At 29.8% G+C, this 18,788-nt stretch overlaps 2 protein-coding genes across 3 annotated transcripts; both read right to left on the bottom strand.

Moving 5' to 3' along the window:
* Positions 1 to 1,712: 1,712 nt before the first annotated feature.
* On the bottom strand, positions 1,713 to 4,220 carry LOC108192432 (psbP domain-containing protein 4, chloroplastic). Of its 2 annotated transcripts, none has more exons than XM_017372069.2 (5): positions 3,846 to 4,220; positions 2,834 to 2,937; positions 2,617 to 2,728; positions 2,265 to 2,492; positions 1,713 to 2,166 (listed from the first exon to the last, which is right to left on the bottom strand). In XM_017372069.2, the coding sequence occupies exons 1-5, from the start codon at positions 4,126 to 4,128 to the stop codon at positions 2,102 to 2,104; spliced, it is 792 nt and encodes a 263-aa protein (XP_017227558.1). In that variant the 5' UTR covers positions 4,129 to 4,220; the 3' UTR covers positions 1,713 to 2,101. The 2 variants fall into 2 exon arrangements, with proteins under 2 accessions (XP_017227558.1, XP_017227559.1); XM_017372070.2 differs by having other exon boundaries at positions 2,834 to 2,941; positions 3,846 to 4,164.
* A 787-nt stretch (positions 4,221 to 5,007) lies between these two features.
* On the bottom strand, positions 5,008 to 8,353 carry LOC108192302 (serine carboxypeptidase-like 42). The gene is made up of 10 exons (XM_064094403.1): positions 7,820 to 8,353; positions 7,247 to 7,354; positions 7,011 to 7,103; positions 6,690 to 6,782; positions 6,487 to 6,572; positions 6,058 to 6,336; positions 5,837 to 5,970; positions 5,652 to 5,744; positions 5,425 to 5,542; positions 5,008 to 5,314 (listed from the first exon to the last, which is right to left on the bottom strand). The coding sequence occupies exons 1-10, from the start codon at positions 8,052 to 8,054 to the stop codon at positions 5,123 to 5,125; spliced, it is 1,431 nt and encodes a 476-aa protein (XP_063950473.1). The 5' UTR covers positions 8,055 to 8,353; the 3' UTR covers positions 5,008 to 5,122.
* Between the last annotated feature and the right edge of the window lie 10,435 nt (positions 8,354 to 18,788).

Genomic DNA, 18,788 nt, shown 5'->3' with positions numbered 1-18,788 from the left:
CTTTGTGTACTTCAGTTTTCGAACATAGCAAAGTGTGTACCTCCAATTTCAAGATTCATGTTTTGAGTTAGTGTATCTCTGCTCTTCAACTAAGCAACTCTTAAGCAAAGCAAAAATCAAGGTTTTCTTCTTTTTTTTATAGATATTTAAAAACCAAATTTTATCCAGATTTTTTTTTAAACAACTTGTAAAATTATTTTTTTATAAGAATTCTAAAAAAGGTGTAAATCTGTCCCACAATATAAACAATTATGATGACGAGGAAATAATAATTAATTATATATATCATATTTTTGGATCCCAATTCCTAATTACAAACATGTATTTTATAAAAATTTGCGAATATTAATTATTTTGTAAAATATATGATGATAATGTATATAAATACCTATTATATTTATGAGATCATTAGCCAAAAAAATTTGTTAAATACAAATTTTTTTTAACGTAATTTGCGAAATTATTTTTCATAAGAGTTTTAATATGGTCTACACGTAAGTGATGCTAAAAAGATGTAAAAGTAATACAATTTTTTTTCTTATCCGAGTAGCGAATAAAAAATGTATAAAAATGAAGGGGACACATGGAGTATATTATATTAAAACAGTAATTTGGTATATATATATATTTTATAGAATGTTTTTGATAACTGTGATTTTTTAGAGTTTTGAAAATAAAAAAATCATCAAACAATATAAAATTTATCTACTTATATCTTCGAACAAAAAAAATTTGGTATCCACAAATATAATATATATAATTATTATTCCCAATGTCCCACTAATTGTTTATCTTGGTAGACGAAGATTTCACAAATTATGTTAAAAAAATTTGTATTCAATAAAATTTTTTGGCTGATTGTTTCATAAATATAATAGGTATTTATATACATTATTATCATACATTTTACAGAAAAAATTAATATTTGTAATTTTTTATGAAATAGATGTTTGTAATTAGGAATTAGGATCAAAAAATATGTTATACATAATTAATTACTATTTGCTCCGTCATCCTAATTGTTATATGGTGGGACAAATTTAACACGCATTTTAGAATTTTTATAAAAAATAATTTTACAAATTGTGTAAAAAAAAATCTGAATAAAATTTAGTTATTAAATATTTATTAAAAAAAAAGAAGAAAACTTGATTTTGCTTTGCTTATCATGGTTGATTAGGCCACATGGACACGGCGTTAGTCAAATTACCACCTCCTCCCTCACCACTAACTCTGTTAAATGATTTTAACGAAAATACACATAATGTATGAATTTTAAAAGTAGAAGTACACACTTTGCTAGATTTAAAAACTGGGGTACACAAAGTGCACAAAGGTGTAACTGTAAGTGTAGGTACACACCTTGCATTTTACTCTATAAATTATTATTTAAGGTAGATGAGCAGTACATGTTGGCAGGAAATGGCCAAGGACCACCGTAGAGGTCCTGACCTCTTTCTACCAACATCCTTCGACGCAGTTTTACTGGACCTGATCGTTTTACGTGGAGACACCAACCGGCCCTGCATTGGAGGTGCTCTTATTTCTGGCTCATACTTCATCCAACAGCTGATTTTTTCCTCTTAGGCAATTGATTGCCTTGATATTGATGGGTTTGATATTTAACCCATAAGTATGAATTGAGGACATTGCAGGCACAAGTTAGTTGGCTATCGATACTGAATTTATATCAGTTGTCTGGAGAGACTTGGTATAAATTAAACACATCCATTCCAACGTGAAGGTTAAGAAATCAGAAGACAGAAGAAGCTAAGATATATAGTTTGTGTATGACAGTATGAGTATTTCCTGCAACTTTACGAAAATACCTAGGAAACACTTTGAGAGATATTATTAGTGAGGAAATCTGTTTTCAGCACTCTGTAATTTATTCACTCTGTTTAATGATACCAGCAGCCTCCCGTGGATGTAGGCAAGTTGCCGAACCAGATAAATCTGTGTGTTTACTGTTTTGATATATTAGTTACTGCTGTTTGTTTCTCTGCGCGCACTACATAGTAGTATACACAAATATTTGAAGTAGATTTGTTGCATGTACTTGCAGCGCGTCAATTGGATTGTATATCTTCTGTCAAGTCCATCACACAACCCTGAAAGAGTCAGAAATCCTTTTTAGGTCCTTGTAATGCCTCTTCCACTGAAGACCTGCAGAAAAACAAAACTATTCATTCTTAGTATAACGGGAGACTGGTAGCTTAAAGTTATAGTATGTAACAATTAATAGTGTAGGACTTCGCCTTTACCATTTGCAGTTACAGTGAACAAATAAAACCGGTTCCCAGCAGCAGTTGCAGTGATAAGGGCATGAGGGGGTTCCAGTTCATACTGGTAATATTTTCTTCCAGAGTAGTCTTTTACTTCCATACTCAAAACTTTTCCATCTACATTTTCACCTATCGCTTCTGGTCCAAATGCACTGATCACTTTCTCCGGTGGTCCAACTTTTTCTATTGTTGCATTGTCACCAAGATCTGAACATTATCAAAACGAAAATGTACCCTTGTCAAATATAAGCAAGATTATAACTAGTTAAATAAATAGTCTGAGTATATTTAATCGGTTGATGCTATGAATGAATGAGACAAAAGTACTCACTGTCTGCAAATCTAAGAACAGGAGCTACTATGACAAACAAGCGGCCTTCTTTGGGGTTACCAAATCTCAAATCAATCTCGGTTCCCCCTAGATCTGCAATTGATACTGGAACCTATGAGAAGCAAAAGGTTCTTAGTGTAGTACTTAACAAACAGTTTGATAGTACTAATATATATAATGGTACTGCACAAAGAACAGAAACATTTTAAACATTCACCTCTTCCCACTCTGGGGGCACTGAAAAAAGATATGGTATTATAGGACTCCATCCAACACCATGTCCTCCAGATTTCTCATCAGGCCTTTGATAAGTCCTCCAACCTGTCTGATCAATTTATTTATTAACTTGACTGACTATAAGGGAATCTTAAGAGGAAAGAAGTTTATAGCGAGTGACTCATCTGAAGCTAGTTTCAATTACATTAAAGGAAAGTCCAGTTTCCGTTGATGGTAATACAAAGGCGACACTTAATCAGGCTTCTTAACAGCATAAGTATGTCATGAATTCACGTGTTATTAACATCTGTAAACATCGCTTCTTTGTAATTATTGCTTCTTTATATGGACTCATTTATTGTATGCTACAATCTTCAACACATGTACCTTTGACCTAAAATTTTGTCGAAACAAACTCCCCAAGTATCATGTTGTATCAAGTATGCTCATTACTTAACTTGCATATGCTATGTTGGAACAAGGATAAACGGCAAAAATATAAGCTACATCATATAAAACTTATAGTTAAAGATGAGGCTTGGACGAATATAATTGTCAGAAAAGAGTGTAAAACAGGCAATACTTTTAGCGAACTTAACAATTCATAACACTTGGCAGAAGTGTATGTCTCATAGTCACTCCCACATCTCTTTCCTCCTATTCTCGTGTCCCAAACTTTTTGGCCGAAACACAAATCTGGAATACTTAAATAATTATAAACCTTAATTCATGTCATAAACAATAAAGAACGTGACCTTTGCCAGTTTGACACATTGCCGAATACCCTGGCTATGGGCGAGTAAACCTTGCGCCTAGGACCCCAAACTTTAGGGCCCCGAAATTCCAAAATAAATCTGAAGAAAATACGGAGTACCAACGAATTATGGCCTCATAAAGAATTTTACCAATTCAACTAACCTGCCATATTCACTAAACTCTAATTAAATGCCACTGATAATATAGTTTTAATTTTTAAACCCGAGTAACATATAGAATGTAGGATATAAACTAACCTTGCCCATCTGGGTCAGATAAGCCAGGAATCCTCCCAGCTAGGAGCCCTTGTTTCACTACAGCCAAGCCATGTTTAGGAAAACTTGAAACCAATGAAACCCCAGAGACTAGAGCTAATCTTCTCTTAAAAAGCCCCGCATTTTGCTCACTTTCTTTATCAATAAACTCCGGGTCTGCAGCACCACTAGCTTTTGGTCTTGACAACCGTTTTCCTGCAGAGTGAGGCTGAGCTTGGTTACATTTTAGTGTAAAGCAGCTGCCAGAGAACATCATTGAACCCATTAAATTCTGGTATTAACACTTATTTTGCTACTGAGATATCATAAAGGAAAGGACCTCATCTTATTCTGGCTTACAAACTGCCACGTCTGCTTTTTATCTGTTATCTGCTATTTTGTGCACTGATGCAGGTTATTTTTCTGGACTGCAAAACAACACAAGTTAGGTATCTCGTAAAATTAAACGAGCCGAGTTCGGGTAGAGGTTTAGCTGGTTTAGCTAAACGAGCCAGCTCGACTCGATTCGTGAAATTAAACGAGTCAAGTTCGGGCAGAGATTTAGGCTCGATTAGTTAAACAAGCCGGCTTGGCTTGACTCGATTAAACTTAGCTCGAATTAGGCTCGGCTCGAAACTCGGCTTGCTCGACTCGAATTACAGACCTAGTACTTATCAGGATGAAAATACATAATAATTTTACGAAAAAATCTCTAAAGTGTCGCTGAACCGAGGCCCTAGTATTAATAGTTTAATTATACTTATCGGGATCTTACTTGTACTTTAAGTAACAGAAAAACGGAAATTTTGACGTTTAGTAACAAATTGTCATTATTTGTTACTAAAGTAATAAAACTGAAAAGCACCAATTTCAAAATTTTCCATTAATTTTACTCTGTTGGCCAAAACCTAATTTCCGAATCTCTTTTCACTTTGTAAAAATTCTTTCTGCTAATTTAAATAGATTGCAGTGTCAAAGGAAAATAGTTTAGTCGCCGATCAAATCAGAACATCCGGGTAGCAACTTGGAGGATACGAGATTGATAACTTCTGTAGATCTTCAGTACTTAAAACGACGCGTATTGATTCGTATAGATTTCAAATGATTTAGCTTGGTGGGAGTACTCATTAGTACTAATTTACTGATTATCAGGTGTGTACTTTAAGAACCTGCAATGAAATTTTCATTAACAATGACAGCATTGCATCAAACCATCTTCCTTAGAAGCAAATTCAAATAATTTTTCATTTCATAACATTTGCTGTTTTGTAACAATTTTTTCAAGGCAAATGTATACTGAGTATCTGCTCATCAATCGGAGGGTGAGTTGTGTTTGGCAATCTTCGGCCTCGTACAAATGAAGAGAACAGATGCAACGCTCGTGATGGCTGGGCGTATGGCACCATATGAGCAGCACCTCTGACAGTTGCAAATGTCAATGCATTTCCATATTCAGTCACCCATCCCCCTACCTAAATACATCAAAAAAACAAGAACAATTACTAATATTCGAATAAATGTCTTTACGCATTCATTCATCTTACAAGAATTAGGAAACACACAAAGCTGTGCATACACATACCTGCCCCTTGTGAAACCAGGCTCCATACGGAACTGTAACCTCAAATTGCATGTCATGAGCAAGTTCACGAACTAGCGTTCTTGAACCAAGCAATGGTACTACTGAATCTTGATCCCCACTACAATTACAGCATGTTCTCTAACTAGTTAGATCTAGTATAACTCAGGGATCTTCTTTAACGGTATGATCTTAATATCTGGAACCGAAAAGTAATAGTTGTAACTTACCTAAAAACCCAAACAGGAACGTGATTTTGGATGATCCTCTTAATCAAGGGGAGGATGTCTATATTTTCATCTGCACCAGTGTAGTTCAACAAACTGCAAGGCAATAACAACAGGAACCAAAATTTTTATTCTGTGAGTACAAATAATACATGTTTGTAGATAGTTTAGTTATATGTTACATGTACCTTGTGCACATAACCCATTCATATTTTAAATTAGTCCTATTAGCATGAAGAGCTTTCTGAACTTCTGGAAGGTTGAAATAGAAGCCTCTTTCATTCACCATGCACACATCAACCCCTACACTAATTTTAGTAGCCTGCAATAATGAGAGTCTTACATTAGTACTACTGTGCAACATAAATAAAAGTAATCATTAAAGAATGAGGAAGATTGATTTGTGTACCATTTTTCGCAGACGCAGCTCTTGTTCCACTATGGATGGGTAGCAAACATCAAGAATCACATCATAATTGTTAATATATTTGCCAACAACGTCATTTGCTTTCTTCATAGATTTGTCGCAGGCTTCTGATACATTGTGTTTACCATCAAGTGTGTAATCCTCGAAGTCACACTCGCTGAAGATAGCAAGACCAATCTCGTCGGATATCATTCCATGTGACCAGAAGTACTCATACACTGCTGGTGCATCGCGGTCTAGTTTGAGAAGTGGATTCCCAATCTGACCAGATAAATTAATTAAAATCAAGTCAGAATGAGTAAACATTCATATTTGATGATTTGAGCATACATTAAAAAAGGAAGTAAATCCATAAACCACACACACACAAAGAAGAATAAAAAGTGAGCTTTAGCTTTGGTGATTACTTACAGCAACTCCTTTGATGTTAAACTTGTACCCTCTAGATTGTTCATTATGGTCTAGAAGGGCAATCGCTAACTGAGGAATGTAATGCCCTGTATGAAATTATGTTTGCACTATAAATTGTTAACAACCTTCTAGCTTGTATTAAATTGGATCTTTCTACCAATTTTAACCTAGGCATAGACGAAATCAAAGTTTTTCCTGTTCACCTGCATAGCTTTCCCCAGTAAGAAATAGATCTCTGTCTTTGAAAGATGGAAACTTCGCAAACCAATTTATCAAGAAAATATACATGTCCCTGGCTGCAAAACAGAACAAGGTTAAACTGAACAGCAGATCACAACAAATGCACACAAACATGCAGAGTATTTTTCTGCAAAACCGATGAACTGTGAGTGCTAAGTGACATATATTATGAAATAACCATATTAGATCACTTTATATACTTCAATACAGATCTTAATTAAAATTAATGAAGATTAGCATACCAAAATGATGTTAAACACTATAATCCTTGTCAATTAACTTACCTGTAGATGCATCACCACAATTATAATCTGAAGTAGTATTTGAGTATGACCATCCCACACCAGCTGGGGACTCAACAAACAGAAGATTTGACGCTGCAATTGAAAATGCAACATAAACTAATACGAACATGTAATTATTAAAAGTACTATCTGTTGTGGATGATTGATTTTCTACAAACAATCTTGAGATTTATTTTGTCGTTTGTTGACCTATCTGGAGTAAACGACACACATACCTTTGTTCCAGGATTTGGAATTTATTCGAAGGCCTCTGCCATCACCTCTGGGAAAGAATGGACCCAACTCTGTGAATGCGCCTCCTCCAATTGAGGAACAACCTGGTCCTGAACACAAACCATAAACAGAATCAGTAACAAGTAGCCAATGTAGTACGCTTCATCAGTTTGGTCTACATCTAATAATAACATGCATGTAAAACTTTCAAACGTGCAGTGACCGCTAAGAATTCGAAATTCAAAAACTCTTCAATTAACAGCAGTTATAAGGTTGCGTTCACTTGGACGGAACGGAATAAGGAGAGAATGTAATGAAAAATTATAAAAAAAAATTATGTAGAAAAGAGAATGTTTGAGTGAGTCTAAATCTTTTATGATAGGAAAATTGTAGGGAAAATGATGAAGAAGTGGAATGGAACATTCCAGGTGTAACATGCCATTAGATTTATGATTTAAATCGTTTGAAATGGAATTATCGAAAATTATAGACATTCTATAATTTTCTCAAATAACCCTTAAATTAGAGTACAAATTTAATTCCGTTCTCCTTTAAGAACTCCAAAAACAACAAACCTCCATTGAGCCAGAGAGTAAGAGGCTTATGATCAGGATCATGATGAGCCTGCACAAAATAATAAAACAAACTCCTGCCAGCCTTAACATCCACATCAACATAACCTGCATACTGCCTGAACTCAACTTCGGGTTGGCCCGGCAACTCCACCACCAAATCTTCCTCCGGATATCCATTGACCACCATCACTAACAAAGCCGCAACCACAGCCCCAAAGCACCATGAACTAGCCATCCTAACAATGATGTAGGTTCTTTTGGCTCTCAAACTTTATATACAAAACGACAGTTACCTAAAAAGGGGTGATTGTAAAGAAGCATAAATTATGGCAACCTTTTATAGAATGAGCACATGAATTCTGGGGGTGCCTTTAAGCTCAATGTGATCAAGAGAGTTAAATTAAAATTATTATAAAGACAAGAGTTTGCTTTATATAGTAAATCATTAAACCAGATTTACGCTCGTTACTATTTAATATATGTTTTTATACAGAAACAGGCGTTTCAAGAACTAATCTGAAAGCCATACAACACGAATAATCTTTATACTGACAAATTATGAATCTTGCTGGCAGACATAAAAGATATATGACAAACATCCAACGGAGATTTCATAGTTAAGGATTTTCATATATATGTTAATAAATTAACTAAATACAACTGTACGTGATTCGAGTATTAGAGCATCTATAATCGGCTAAATTGGATCAGCAAGAGCATCTCCAACCCATCAAGTTGGCTATATTTGATCAACCACTACGTGTCTGTAGCAATATCTGTAACAAGATTTCGTATCATTTATTACCATATGATAATAACAACTTAAAAAAAATAATAACTTACTATTTATGAAATATACTCAACCAATATAACCAGTACCATCGAAGTAAGATGGCTTAGAGCATCTCCAACCATGAGAAACCCTTAGCTAAAAGTCTAGTTGGATTACCGAAATTAAAAATTATAACCAATGTCCACTAAAAATAGCACTCCAACCATAACAAGCCATTGTATATAATTATAGCCATCCCCTATGGATGGCTATATTTGTCGAACCACTACAGATCTGTAGTGAATTGCATGTCATCTCTTGCAGTTTATTTTCCTCCTTCCCGCTAATTACAAATTATTTATTACCATATTAAACTGATATATTCTATTTATAACAATCTAAATATTAATAACATACTATTTTTAAATTATAGCCAACCAATATAGCCAATACTATTGAAGCACAATGTCTTACAGGTTCAGCATATAATATCTTACAGGTCCAATTTAACCAACGATTATAGCCAACGCATGCTCTTAGGTTGGCTAAAATTATACACAAGAGGTCGATATGTTTCGAGTGTGAATTTTTGATGAGATCGGCTATATCTTTTATTTTTGGCATGACAACTCAACTTTTAGCTAAGGGTTCTCATGGTTGGATATACTCTTAGAGCATCTCCAACCCATCAAAACCCTAATCTAAAATTCATTAAATCATACCATAAATAAAAATTATAGATAATGTGTGAAATTTGCTCCACTCCAACCACACATAACCCTTGTCTAAAAATATAGTCAACCGATTGATATTGGCTATATTTGGCCAAACACTACAGGCCTGTAGCAATATCTGTAGCAAGATTTCGTATCATATATTACTATATGATAATATACATTGTATTTATAACAACTTGAAAGAATAATGACTTACTATTTCTGAAATATAGCCAACCAATATAGCCAGTTCCATTGAAGCAAAATGGCTTACAGCTTCGACAAATTTTACATAATGTTTTACAGGTCCAATTTAGCCAACCACTTTTAGCCAACACCGTTGGCGTTGACTATAATCGTTGGCTAAATGAGACCTGTAAGACATTATGTAAAATTTGATGAACCTGTAAGACATTGTGCTTCAATGGTATTGGCTATATTGGTTGACTATAATTTAAAAATAGTATGTTATTAATATTCAGATTGTTATAAATAGAATATATCAGTTTAATATGGTAATAAATAATATGTAATCAGCGGGACAGAGGAAAATAAATTGCGGGAAATGACGTGGAAGTGGTTCGACAAATATAGCCATCCATAGGCGGATGACTATAATTATAGACAAGGACGTGCTATGGTTGGAGTGTTGTTTTGTGTGGGCAATGGCTATAATTTTTAATTTTGGGAAGCCACCTGGACTTTTAGCTAAGGGCTTCTCATGTTTGGAGATACTCTTATACAACATAATATATTATAATCTATATAATTCTTAAAGCATGAGTCATTTTTTAAGGCTGCTTTGGTAATTTCACTTTCTCTTGGATCAACCCATTAAGTTTCGGATCGACCCGGCAGCTTTCTCATTCAACTTAACACTATGAAAGAATATTCCGGGTTTTTATGCGACCCACCCGATTTCCACTGGGCATGCAGCAAGTTCCTGCCATATCAGGAGCGTGGCATTTATTGCTGTTCCATTGATCAAGCCACTCATTGAGCTTTTTGGATCTCATAGCATCTTCCAATCATATGAGACTTTGAAAAAGGCATTGAATTCGGTTCCTCCAATCATGGCACTCATTACTACGTCTAATTGATTTTAAATTCAAACATGATAATTAATCATAACAAATCCGTGCTTATTTATCTAAATCAATCTCTTCCTCCTCCATTATGCTCTCTGCTATTTTTTATTTAAAATTCGAAATTCTTATTATCTACTTGCATCTGTAATCATTTGATCATTTTTTTCTCTCTCGATTTGTAGAGTGTATGGTAGTAACATTTATTTTATATTGCAGTGATAACGGTGGTCGTGTTTTTTTTAGCATGAAGACGGATTCAACGTCGTCAACAGGTTTTGCAATCTTTTCTATGATAATGTTGCAGTATCGAAATCCTCGATTATAATCGTAAATTTTTGTTTCTGCAGGTGTGAAAAGAAATGGACGTGGATCGTGGTAAAAGTGTTGAGACAATTTCCAAGAATCAAAAGAAAGCACATGCATCAGGTAATTGATTTCCGCACTAGAGTAAAGTTTTCATACGCATTCATTTTCAAGATACAGTACTCTTGGTCTTGGTTCCTCAAAAGTCTTGGACGCGATCGTATTGTCGTTAACGTCTTCATGTAGAATCATTAGTGTGATATACAACAATTTGTAATAAGTTTGTATCTGTTATTAATTAATAGGTATTCTCATGTGGGGAGCTCATATAATTCACCTAATATTGGATTAAGGTAGTTATTGGGTGAAAGTTTGGAAAGTTGGAGAGGCCTTTTTTGAAAGTATACGACATCCACATATGGGATTGTGGCTTAGCATTGGTGTATGTTCTATTTTTTTGTATTTTTGTTCCAGTTTTTAAGTTTTTTATATTGTATAGATGACATGATATTTTGTAATTAATTTTTTTGACATTATTTTTGCATAATTTCTTTTCGTATTGATAGTAATTATGATGCATATATGTCCACTAATGCATTTATTGATCCTTTTTTTTATGATTGAGTTTTCCTTGCAGCTGCTGAAAAGAGATGATTCGTCCAGGCCACTATCGGATGCTCACCGTGTGAAGATTTATATTCACTTTTTCTCAACATCTGATCAAGGCTTTTTGTTTACTTTTTATTGCGTGTCATTGTATTTTGACAAGAGACACCGAGAATGAATATGACCCAATTTCCGTCCAGATACATGAATCTAGCCTACTATAACTCATATGTGTATAAGGAAATGTAGTCAAAATATATTTGATTTTCGATGATTTTGGCATTAATTCTTTTTTGTATATTTGATTCATTTATTACTACAATATTTTTTCTTATAATTTGTGCGGTTTCTATTTTAACTATATTCAATTTTAAATCGATTTTTTGTTATAATTTCAGATTAATGGAGTATTTTTCACTCCACAATTTGAACTTTTGATAAAGAAGTTTCTATATATTAGACTTTTAAATTTTCAAATACATGAATCTAGCTTGCTATAACTTATATGAAAATAAGGAAACATGGTCAAAGTTTATTTGATTTTCAATGATTTTGGCATTTATATTAGAATCCATTTTTATATAAAATGTATTGTCTTCCGTATACACTATATTCAATAAGCAAATCAAGAGTTTTGTTATAATTTCAAATTAATGGAGTCCTTTCTCACTCCATAATTTCAGCTTTTGAGAAGGAAGTTTTCATATACAAAATTTTTCAAAAAATCATACCCGTGTGCGTAGCACGGGCCAAAATGCAATGAGCATATTAATATTTAAATAAAAATTTGATAAATGAGCATATTCTAATTTAAATAACTTAACAATAAAATTATTTACATATAGGTTATTATAAATTTTTGTTATTTTATTTAAGATACGCGGCGAGCAGAGAAATTTTAATTATATAGTCATTACTATTTTCATGACTTTTATATGTATTTTAAAAAAAATTACATAATATATTTTATTAGAGTAGTCATAATATAATTGATTTTCAATTATTTTTGCATTTATTATTACAATCCTTTTTTGTATTATATGCAGTGGTTTCCATATTCACTATATTCAATTTTCAAATCCAGATTTTTTGTTATAATTTCAAATTAAAGGAGTCTTTTTTCACTCCAAAATTTTGACTCTTGACAAGATAGTTTTTATATATTAGATTTTTATATATTCAGATACATGGATCTACACTGTTATAGCTCATATGCAAATAAGGAAGCAAACTTTATTTGATTTCCACTGATTTTGACATTAATTACTAAAAGGCTTTTTCATTTAATTTTTGTCGTTTCCTTTTTGTCATAATTTCTAATTAATAGAGTATTTTTTTTCACTCCATAATCTTAGCTATTGATAAGAAAGTTTTTCTGTATTCGATTTTTTAATTTTTTTGGATGCATGGGTCCCATATGTAAATAAGGAAAAATAGTAAAAGTTTATTTGATTTAACTGATTTTGGCCGTTATTATTATAATCCTTTATTGTATAATATATACTGAATTCCAAATTAAATACATTTAATTTCCAAATCAAGATTTTTGTTATAATTCCTAATCAGTGGAACACTTTTTAACACAACAATTTTAGCTCTTGATAGTGAAGTTTTTATATATTAAATTTTTTATATTTTTCGATACATGGGCATATGCTATAACTCATAGCAAGTAAGGAAATGTAGTTACATATATTTTGATTTCCACTTATTTTAGCATTTATTACTACAATATTTTTTCTTATAATTTGTGCGGTTTCTATTTTAACTATATTCAATTTTAAATCGATTTTTTGTTATAATTTCAGATTAATGGAGTATTTTTCACTCCACAATTAGAACTCTTGATAAGAAAATTTCTATATATTAGACTTTTAAATTTTCAGATACATGAATCTAATTTGCTATAACTTATATGAAAATAAGAAAACATAGTCAAAGTGTATTTGATTTTCAATGATTTTGGCATTTATTATTAGAATCCTTTTTTATATAAAATGTATTGTCTTCCGTATACACTATATTCAATAAGCAAATCAAAAGTTTTGTTATAATTTCAAATAAATGGAGTCCTTTCTCACTCCATAATTTCAGCTTTTGAGAAGGAAGTTTTCATATACAAAATTTTTCAAAAAATCATACCCGTGTGCGTAGCACGGGTCAAAATGCAATGAGCATATTAATATTTAAATAAAAATTTGATAAATGAGCATATTCTAATTTAAATAACTTAACAATAAAATTATTCATATACAGGTTATTATAAATTTTTGTTATTTTATTTAAGATAAGCGGCGAGCAGAAAAATTTAAATTATATAGTCATTACTATTTTCATAACTTTTATATGTATTTTACAAAAAATTACATAATATATTTTATTAGAGTAGTCATAATATAATTGATTTTCAATGATTTTTGCATTTATTATTACAATCCTTTTTTGTATTATATGCAGTGGTTTCCATATTCACTATATTCAATTTTCAAATCTAGATTTTTTGTTATAATTTCAAATTAAAGAGGTCTTTTTTCACTCCACAATTTTGACTCTTGAAAAGATAGTTTTTATATATTGGATTTTTATATATTCAGATACATGGATCTAGACTGTTATAGCTCATATGCAAATAAGGAAGTCAAACTTTATTTGATTTCCACTGATTTTGACATTAATTACTAAAAGGCTTTTTCATTTAATTTTTGTCGTTTCCATGTTCATTATATTCAATTTTCAAATCAAGACTTTTTGTCATAATTTCTAATTAACAGAGTATTTTTTTTCACTCCATAATCTTAGCTATTGATAAAAAAGTTTTTATTTTTTTTTGACTAAGTGATAAGAAAGTTTTTATATATTCGATTTTTTAAATTTTTTGGATGCATGGGACCCATATGTAAATAAGGAAAAATAGTCAAAGTTTATTTGATTTAACTGATTTTGACCGTTATTATTATAATCCTTTATTGTATAATATATACCGAATTCCAAATTAAATACATTTAATTCCAAATCAAGACTTTTGTTATAATTTCTAATCAGTGGAACACTTTTTAACACAACAATTTTAGCTCTTGATAGTGAAGTTTTATATATTAAATTTTTTATATTTTTCGATACGTGGGCATATGCTATAACTCATAGCAAGTAAGGAAATGTAGTCAAATATATTTTGATTTCCACTTATTTTAGCATTTATTACTACAATATTTTTTCTTATAATTTGTGCGGTTTCTATTTTAACTATATTCAATTTTAAATCGATTTTTTGTTATAATTTCATATTAATGGAGTATTTTTCACTCCACAATTTGAACTCTTGATAAAGAAATTTCTATATATTAGACTTTTAAATTTTCAAATACATGAATCTAGCTTGCTATAACTTATATGAAAATAAGGAAACATAGTCAAAATTTATTTGATTTTAAATGATTTTGGCATTTATTATTAGAATCCATTTTTATATAAAATGTATTGTATTCCGTATACACTATATTCAATAAGCAAATCAAAAGTTTTGTTATAATTTCAAATTAATGGAGTCCTTTCTCACTCCATAATTTCAGCTTTTGAGGAGGAAGTTTTCATATACAAAATTTTTCAAAAAAATCATACCCGTGTGCGTAGCACGAGCCAAAATGCAATGAGCATATTAATATTTAAATAAAAATTTGATAAATGAGCATATTCTAATTTAAATAACTTAACAACAAAATTATTTATATACAGGTTATTATAAATTTTTGTTATTTTATTAAGATACGCGGCGAGCAGAGAAATTTTAATTATATAGTCATTACTATTTTCATGACTTTTATATGTATTTTAAAAAAAATTACATAATATATTTTATTAGAGTAGTCATAATATAATTGATTTTCAATGATTTTTGCATTTATTATTACAATCCTTTTTTGTATAATATGCAGTGGTTTCCATATTCACTATATTCAATTTTCAAATCTAAATTTTTTGTTATAATTTCAAATTAAAGGAGTCTTTTTTCACTCCACAATTTTGACTCTTGACAAGATAGTTTTTATATATTGGATACTGTTATAGCTTATATGCAAATAAGGAAGTCAAACTTTATTTGATTTCCACTGATTTTGACATTAATTACTAAAAGGCTTTTTCATTTAATTTTTGTCGTTTACATGTTCATTATATTCAATTTTCAAATCAGGACTTTTTGTCATAATTTCTAATTAAATAAAAAATTTTATTTAAATAAAAATTTGATAAATGCAATGGGCATATTTTTATTTAAATTAAAATTTGATGAATGAGCATATTTTCATTTAAATAACTTAATTATAAAATTATTTACATACAGGTTATTATAATTTTTTTTATTTTATTTAAGATACAGGGCGACGCCGAGAAATTTTAGTTATATAGTCATTATTATTTTCATGACTTTTATATATATTTCAGAAAAAATTACATAGTATATTTTATTATTTTAGCTATACAAATAATGATTTGATAATAGATCCACAAACTTATAAATTTTATTCGAAACATGAAATATTATTATTATGTTAAATATTTGGTAATATTAATGATACTAATGAAAAATCTATTCCGTTATAAAAATCAATACAGAATCTATTCCGTTATATATATCTTTCGCGTATATCTTTTTATTATCAATTTTCAATATAAGCAGTAATTGTAGCATATAATTTTGGTAATGTAACTGAATAATGACTACATATGTATTCATTTATTGATGAATTTCTTTGAGGTTAATTATTTCTTAACCTATTTATCAATTATTTGTTTGAGTCCCCAAGAATAAATATGACGCAATTTCCGTCTAGATACATGAATCTAGCCTGCTATAAATCATATGTCAATAGGAAAAAGTAGTCAGAATATATTTAATTTTCAAAGATTTTGGCATTTAGTATTACAATCTTTTTTTTGTATAATATGTAGTGGTTTTCATATTCACTATATTTATTTTTCAAATCTAGATTTTTTGTTATAATTTCAAATTAACGAAGTCTTTTTTCACTCCACAATTTTATCTCTTGATAAGGAATTTTTTTTGTCAGGGTCTACATACACGTAGATGAATTGTATCGAATACAATAGCTGCCACAAGGAAATTCTTTCATTGAAAAAAGTTTATTTTCTAACTGAAAGTCATGCAAAATGACCTCATAAATTAAAAAACTAACCAAAGGAGATTCCTTTGGTTAGATACATAAAACTTAATTATTTAAATCGAGGAACAAAATAATGACATTAAAACATAATCAAATATATATTATATAATGACCATCAAAATGGTAACACAAGCCATAAAAATGGCACACAATCATGAAATTAAATGCCATTAAAGGCACAATAATGTCATCAATAATGACCCCCATAAATGGTACTAAATATTCATAAAGAATATTTATTCTGCAAGAGATTTGAAGATCACAATCACCCATAAAATTAACACAAAAGATATAAAACATAAAAAAAAAAAAGGAAAATCAGCAAAATCTTTTGCCTAAACATACAAAATTAGATTCCTACCAATTTAAAAAATATTGAACATTAATATATATTATATAAAAACAATGATAATAATAAAACTAAATTGATAAGGAAGATACATGAATCAAGACTGTTATAGCTCATATGCAAATAAGGTAGTCAAACTTTATTTCATTTCCACTGATTTTGACATTAATTACTAAAAGACCTTTTCATTTAATTTTTACGATTTCCATGTTCGTTATATTCAATTTTTAAATTAAGACGTTTTGTCATAATTTCAAATTAGTAGAGTATTTTTTCACTCCATAATTTTAGTTATTGATAAGAAAGTTTTTATATATTCGAATTTTTAAAATTTTTGGATGCATGGGTCTAGCATGCTACCCATACGTAAATAAGAAAAAACAGTCACTGATTTTGACATTTATTATTATAATCTTTTTTCCTATTATATGTACTGGTTTCTATATTCACCACATTCAATTTTTAAATTTAGATTTTTTTTATATAATTTCATATCAATGGAACACTTTTTAACTCCAAAATTTTAGTTCTTGATAATAAAATTTTTATATATTAGATTTTTTTTCAATTTCCAAATACATGGATCTAGCAAGCTATAATTCATATGCAAACAAGAAAACGTAATCAAACTTAATTTGATTTTCACTAATTTTAGCATATATTATTACAATATTTTTTCGTATAATTTGTGCAGTTTTTATTTTTGATTAGTAAAGTATTTTTTTTCACTCCACAATTTTAACTTCCATTTAAGAAGTTTTTATATATTAGACTTTTTAAATATTCAAATACATGAATTTAGGCTGTTTATAACTCATATGCAAATAATAAAGAAATTTTGTCAAATTTTAATTGATTTTATTAATTTGAAATTTATTAGTATGATTCTTATAAAATTATATGTTTTACATTGTCAAAGTTGGTAAATATGGTAACGATTTATATGTTTTAAATGTGTAATGCATTTTTTAAAGTATAGCACATCTAAAATCAATTCGCACTCTATTTTTTTAATTATTTATTAACATATGTCATATATAGTATTCATACATGTATTAATTTTTTTCTCCTAGCCCTTCCTTATCATATCTTTAACATCTACCACGTACTGATCGCCAATAACAAAACTCGAGTATTTTGACTCTTACATATGCTGCCTTTCTTAATTTATATATCATATCATTCTGTTTGTTGATAAAAAATGTATAAGTTAACTAGATAAAAAAAACAAAAAATCATACCCGCGTGTGTAGCACGGACCAAAATGTTACTGAGCATATATTTATTTAAATAAAAATTTGATAAATGAATATATTTTCATTTAAAAAATTTTGCATACTGTTTATTATAATTTTTTGTTATTTTATTTAAGATACGAGGGATCGCCGTTAGGCGACGTCGAGAAATTTTAATTATATAGTCATTACTATTATCATGTCTTTTATGAATATTTTAGAAATAATTACCTATATTTTTTTTATTATTTTAACTATACATATAATGATTTGATATTAGATCTATTAACTTATAAGTTTTTAATCCAAACATGATATATTATTATTATATTAAATAATTGGTTATATTAATGATACTAATGAAAAATCTATTCCATTATAAAATCAATAAAAAAACTATTTCATTATAGATATTTATCACGTATATATTTTTATTATCAATTTTCAATATAGGTAATAATTGTAGCATATAATGGAATAGTAATGTGACTGAATTATGACTACATATGTATTCCTTTATTGATAAATTCTTTTGAGGTTAATTATTTCTTAACCTATTTATCAATTTTTATTAAAGACGAGAGGAAACTCTATTATCAGCATATTCACCTTAATTTTATAATTAAGAAATGGATCTAAGCTTTATGATCTACATAACCAGGTTAAGTTCATAATTATTTGGTTAAATGACTTTTTAGCCCTTTTGGGTGGAAGTTACGA

This window comes from Daucus carota, chromosome 5, assembly GCF_001625215.2.
Source record: "Daucus carota subsp. sativus chromosome 5, DH1 v3.0, whole genome shotgun sequence".
Taxonomy (NCBI): domain Eukaryota; kingdom Viridiplantae; phylum Streptophyta; class Magnoliopsida; order Apiales; family Apiaceae; genus Daucus; species Daucus carota.
This window is presented reverse-complemented; position numbering and strand designations above follow the sequence as displayed.